This window comes from Procambarus clarkii, chromosome 23 (genome assembly GCF_040958095.1).
Source record: "Procambarus clarkii isolate CNS0578487 chromosome 23, FALCON_Pclarkii_2.0, whole genome shotgun sequence".
Taxonomy (NCBI): domain Eukaryota; kingdom Metazoa; phylum Arthropoda; class Malacostraca; order Decapoda; family Cambaridae; genus Procambarus; species Procambarus clarkii.
Genome location: NC_091172.1, coordinates 26,946,851 through 26,953,139, shown reverse-complemented (window position 1 = coordinate 26,953,139; position 6,289 = coordinate 26,946,851). Strand labels below are relative to the sequence as shown.

The window sequence follows — 6,289 nt, the reverse complement described above, 5'->3', positions numbered from 1 at the left end:
TATATATATATATATATATATATATATATACACACACCAAGAACTGGGCTTCACGTTTCGGTCCATCATCCGTTCTGTTGACTAGGCGCTCTGTAAAAAAAAATCCAATCATTTTGCCAATCCAGAAACGGACAAACCCATCAACCCACCTTACTTATCGAGTCCGATGCCTAGAAAATGTGAACGTTAGTCACGATAACGTGAAATACCCAACCTATTAGAACTGAGATGGATGGCTTGAGCCAATCAATCAACCGAGTGTAACCAGGGGGTTTCTTCAGCGATAATCTGAGTGCTCTCTAAAGACCCGTACTCAAGGAGAGAACTTTATTTCAAACTTTTAAAGAATTTCTTAAATTTTTATTTTATCGAAAATTCTCCTTTTTGATGAGGTACCGTCGTCTAGCAAAGCAAGCTGACTGTTGAGGTTGGTGTCTAGCCGCTCCGTGATATTTGTCGGAAATTAATGGTATTAAAGAAATTTTATTAGGCTAACTCGCGTATATAGCATGTGAGGTAATATAGTAGTAGAAGATAGTGCATCAGTAGGACAGGAAATATTAGAGGTGGTGGTAGTATAAACAGCATTAATAGGTAGTTAATAGTAGCAGTTTTAGGAGTTTTAGCAAGAGTTGTGAAAGCAGTTGTAATCGCGGGAGGCCGCAGTAGTTTGTGTCTGGTAGTTATATACCAGAAGTGTTCTGTAATGCACGACAGTAGAAGTGTTGAAGTATTAGTGACAGTAAAAGCAGTGGGAATAGTATTGCTAATTGTAAAAATAATGTTCGTTAATTTTTTTTTCCTTTCCATACTACTGGCGCTTCAATTCCCGATGGCTTAATTCTGTTTTCATCCCTGTCAGTCGCATGATGATTGATTGAGTGATGGTTAAAGTTTAAATATACGGAGAATACGTGATCAATTCGCACCAATATTAAATGGTAAATCTTCCCACGTGATTGAAGAGTTTCTTCACCCTCCTCAGACCACTCCACTCTCAGACATTTCAAATTACCAAAACATCACAAAATTTTGATAAAAAGCACCACAATGAAGATGTTCGCCCAGCAGATAGATGTTGTTCTTCAGCGGATGTTCTTCATCGAGAACGTTCTTTTTAGAGCGTCCTTCAAGTAGGCATCATGTTCCTTGTCTGCATCAGCAGAACTCTTCTAGAACTTTATTTATAACAAGAACTTGTGAAATAATGTTCTTCAAGTCTTTAGTAAAGATTACATCATGGTGAATTATCTGTCATTTTCTAGTTATCATGAAGTGCTATTTATATATGGCGAGAACGAGCGAAAAAACGAAAGAGAAAGAGAGAGATAAAAAAGAACGAGAAAAAAGAGAAAGTTAAAGATGGAGAAAAAGAAAAGAGAGAAAGCGAGGGTAATTAATTTTGAACAAAAAAAGTTTTTTAATTGTAACAAATGTTTTTCGTAATTGTTAACTAAGGCTTAACAGCTTAACGAGGTGTTTGTGATTAATTGAGCAACCCCAGGAAACTACTGAGCAAATTACCAAGTGAAATTAATGTAAGGGAAGGGTTATGGTGATGGTGTAGGGGGGGGGGATAGTGAAGAGTGATGGTGATTGTGTAAGGGGGATAGTGAAGGGTGACGGGAAGAGGTGCACGACTAACACCATTCTCACCATACTAGGAGCCACATACACATTTTTTTTACTCGCCAATATAATTAATCTCTGTGTTAATCACTTATTTCTCTGCATCATCATAAGATTACCAAGCAGAACCACCTCATGAACTTGTTCAAATTAGCTTGCATACAACACACGCTGAATGCAGTGTGGCACAGTGCCATAAGGAAGCCCATGAGCCTAATAGCAATTGAACATTACCCACTGATGTCTGCAGAATTGTCAAAAGAACTCTACCTATCATGCAGTAGACACCCGTCAATCCCGTGGGGTTATGGAGTTGTGCCCTGTGTGTCTAGCTGGATACAACGTCTGCTGCGGTTGTGAAGTAAAAAAAAAATAATGTCCTCTCCAGGGCACAGGCCTGGGCAGTAATTATGGAGGACCAGCTGTTGCCCATGCAGCAGATCCACGGCCTTCACGCCACCGATGTGGTCCAAGGGAAGGGCAGACGCCGATACGCTTGGCGCCAGTGTCGTCGCAGGAGTTGTCAGAATGGAGCTGTAAACAGCTGCAAACTGTCTTAGGGACTAAGACCGGATTTTTCCTCAGGGTTGACTCCCGAAGTCATTCCTCATGAGTAGGTTTAGCCGCAAGACAGAGGACGTTTGAATTCGGGGGTTTTCCTTCCCCTAGATGAGCTGCCTTCCCAGGCTAACGAGTCCCATCTGCCCGAAGCATCTGGTTTTATGGCGCCAGAGGCACGCCTTCGCCCCTTCTCCTGTTGGTAGAAGCATTTCCGCCGGACCTATGGAGGCTAGGCCACACGTGCAGGCCAGGAGCTGGACTTGGTTGTCAGAGGCTATTTGAGACGCACGTCATCAGGGGCACTTTACAGGCTGTGGGAGCTTATCTCTACAACCCTTTCCCCCGGCTATGACAACCTTTGGAACTCATTTATTTTCCACAATAAGCCAAGATAGGTTCATGACATCAACACCTCGAGTCCTCTGCCTCTATACTACCGCCTCACCCTCCGCACACATCCTCCTGAGGAGCATATTCAGTCACTTAAGCAATCACATGTACCAAACATGTTCAGGCAGCGTCCCCAGGCACTACCAGGTACTCCAACTAGTTTGTATACATATATCTATATAAATTAGAATGTCTGTCAGAGATACACAAAGATATTGAGTGGGGTCGACCCGACCACACTCGATATCCCATTTAGCGTGCATATATCTACAGCTATGAGAATGTCTGTCTTTCCAAGGATGGAGGATAGCCACACTCAATTTGCAGGGTGAATGGTCTGATATATGGGACTGACATAGGCTGGTCAGTGTGGCCAGAATTCAAGACGGAACAACGTGCCATTGTCACATACACAAAACACGACTGATTTTGGCCCGGCCTGCCAGCTATACCTAGTTATATATATTTTAACACTAAACATTAAATAAAAATGATTTTAGTAATATGAAATATTCAATAATCTGAGGGAGAACTAACAAATATTTTATCATCGCCCTACTTTACCAATAGCAGCATAAAACAGTCGCTCCCACGGCACCGGAAGCTTTCTCAAGTCCTGTCCTTTCCTCAAGGTCAATAGAAAACTATTATATATTTTAATATTTCACACCTGTAAGCTCCTTCCACCGGCGGACCACACGAAGGCTGAGGGGATATTATTTTATTTTTGTATGTGCTTCCTGGAGCATCTTGGCCACCTGTGTGAGTCATCTCCTGCCTCATGACACCTGCCTCATGACACCTGCCTCATGACACCTGCCTCATGACACCTGCCTCATGACACCTGCCTCATGACACCTGCCTCATGACACCTGCCTCATGACACCTGCCTCATGACACCAGCCTCATGACACCTGCCTCATGACACCTGCCTCATGACACCTGCCTCATGACACCTGCCTCATGACACCTGCCTCATGGCACCAGCTTCATGACACCAGCTTCATGACACCTGCCTCATGACACCTGCCTCATGACACCTGCCTCATGACACCAGCCTCATGACACCTGCCTCATGACACCTGCCTCATGACACCAGCCTCATGACACCTGCCTCATGACACCTGCCTCATGACACCTGCCTCATGACACCTGCCTCATGACACCTGCCTCATGGCACCAGCCTCATGACACCAGCCTCATGACACCTGCCTCATGACACCTGCCTCATGACACCTGCCTCATGACACCAGCCTCATGACACCTGCCTCATGACACCTGCCTCATGACACCTGCCTCATGACACCAGCCTCATGACACCTGCCTCATGACACCTGCCTCATGACACCTGCCTCATGACACCTGCCTCATGACACCTGCCTCATGACACCTGCCTCATGACACCTGCCTCATGACACCAGCCTCATGACACCTGCCTCATGACACCTGCCACATGACACCTGCCTCATGACACCAGCCTCATGACACCTGCCTCATGACACCTGCCTCATGACACCAGCTTCATGACACCTGCCTCATGACACCTGCCTCATGACACCTGCCTCATGACACCAGCCTCATGACACCTGCCTCATGACACCTGCCACATGACACCTGCCTCATGACACCAGCTTCATGACACCAGCTTCATGACACCAGCTTCATGACACCTGCCTCATGACACCTGCCTCATGACACCAGCTTCATGACACCAGCTTCATGACACCAGCTTCATGACACCAGCTTCATGACACCAGCTTCATGACACCAGCTTCATGACACCAGCTTCATGACACCAGCTTCATGACACCAGCCTCATGACACCAGCTTCATGACACCAGCTTCATGACACCAGCTTCATGACACCAGCTTCATGGTAACCCCAGCCCCATGCTCCAGCCAACCCCCAGCACCATGATCCAGCCAACCCCCAGCCCCATGCTCCAGCCAACCCCCAGCACCATGATCCAGCCAACCCCCAGCACCATGATCCAGCCAACCCCCAGCACCATGCTCCAGCCAACCCCCAGCACCATGCTCCAGCCAACCCCCAGCACCATACTCCAGCCAACCCCCAGCACCATGCTCCAGCCAACCCCCAGCACCATGCTCCAGCCAACCCCCAGCACCATACTCCAGCCAACCCCCAGCCCCATGCTCCAGCCAACCCCCAGCCCCATGCTCCAGCCAACCCCCAGCACCATGATCCAGTCAACCCCCAGCACCATGCTCCAGCCAACCCCCAGCACCATGCTCCAGCCAACCCCCAGCACCATACTCCAGCCAACCCCCAGCCCCATGCTCCAGCCAACCCCCAGCACCATGCTCCAGCCAACCCCCAGCACCATGCTCCAGCCAACCCCAGCCCCATGCTCCTGCCAACCCCAGCCCCATGCTCCAGCCAACCCCCAGCACCATGCTCCAGCCAACCCCCAGCACCATGCTCCAGCCAACCCCCAGCACCATGCTCCTGCCAACCCCAGCACCATGCTTCTGCCAACCCCCAGCCCCATGCTCCAGCCAACCCCCAGCGCCATGCTCCTGCCAACCCCAGCACCATGCTCCAGCCAACCACAGCACCATGCTCCAGCCAACCCCAGCACCATGCTCCTGCCAACCCCCAGCACCATGCTCCAGCCAACCCCAGCACCATGCTCCTGCCAACCCCCAGCACCATGCTCCTGCCAACCCCAGCACCACGCTCCAGCCAACCCCAGCACCATGCTCCCAGCCAACCCCCAGCATCATGCTCCAGCCAACCCCCAGCACCATGCTCCCAGCCAACCCCCAGCACCATGCTCCCAGCCAACCCCCAGCATCATGCTCCAGCCAACCCCCAGCACCATGCTCCCAGCCAACCCTCAGCACCAATGTTTATCACAAACAGTCGTGGAACATTTCTGGTACAGTTGTGAATTTTTGTTAATAATTCCATTTCAATTTAATTGAGGTCGAGCTCCGGAAAGGGGGAAAAAAATAGCAAACTCCATCTAAGACTTCATTATCAAGTTTTAATGGGCAAAGATTTCTGCATACACGACGTATTTTGGCCGCATTTTGGTTTGGCGTCATTGGCGTTGCTTGATCAGGCTTTGTTTACCTACGTCACTCTGAGGTGTATGTAAACAGGGAGTTCATGAGATCTCGATCTCACGAGACTGTAAACTCGTGAAGTCTATGTGGGCTTCAGTCTGCAATTTACACTTAAGGGTCGTGTGTGTGTGATCGTCCGGCCTGTGTGTGGCGGTGAAGATGAAGAGCAACTCATAGTAATTAGACCTAATTGAATTACTCAGATTAGGACTAATTGTATATGTTGCCTATAATGATGTTAATAATAATTATACACCACTCTAAAGTGCGTATTACATATATATATATATATATATATATATATATATATATATATATATATATATATATATATATATATATATATATATATATATATTAGTATATTTTGGTAGTAGTCTTTCCTGTAGACATATATTATTAAATATGACCGAAAAAGTAAGATTAATAATTCTAACACGAATTTTCTCAATCTTTCGTACATTACGCTTCACTGTTGGAGGTAAATAAAAAATCACTTCTCCAAAATTCATTTTTATTTCTAGTCTGACGCGACACGGGCGCGTTTCGTAAAACTTATTACATTTTCAAAGACTTCACAAATATACAACTGATTAGAACTTACGTATCTCTGATT

At 47.0% G+C, this 6,289-nt stretch overlaps 1 protein-coding gene across 1 annotated transcript; it reads left to right on the top strand.

Moving 5' to 3' along the window:
- The first annotated feature begins 2,039 nt into the window (after positions 1-2,039).
- On the top strand, positions 2,040-5,495 carry LOC123751211 (uncharacterized). Its single transcript, XM_045733311.2, has 2 exons — positions 2,040-2,151; positions 4,480-5,495. The coding sequence occupies exons 1-2, from the start codon at positions 2,040-2,042 to the stop codon at positions 5,493-5,495; spliced, it is 1,128 nt and encodes a 375-aa protein (XP_045589267.2).
- Positions 5,496-6,289: the final 794 nt, after the last annotated feature.

What these genes read in the sequence shown, in the direction of transcription:
- LOC123751211 (XM_045733311.2), top strand. Translation starts at nt 2,040, where the DNA reads ATGGAGGACCAGCTGTTGCCCATGCAGCAGATCCACGGCCTTCACGCC. An exon ending in CCAGTGTCGTCGCAGGAGTT is followed by an intron (nt 2,152 to 4,479) that starts GTCAGAATGGAG and finishes CCCATGCTCCAG; the next exon opens with CCAACCCCCAGCACCATGAT.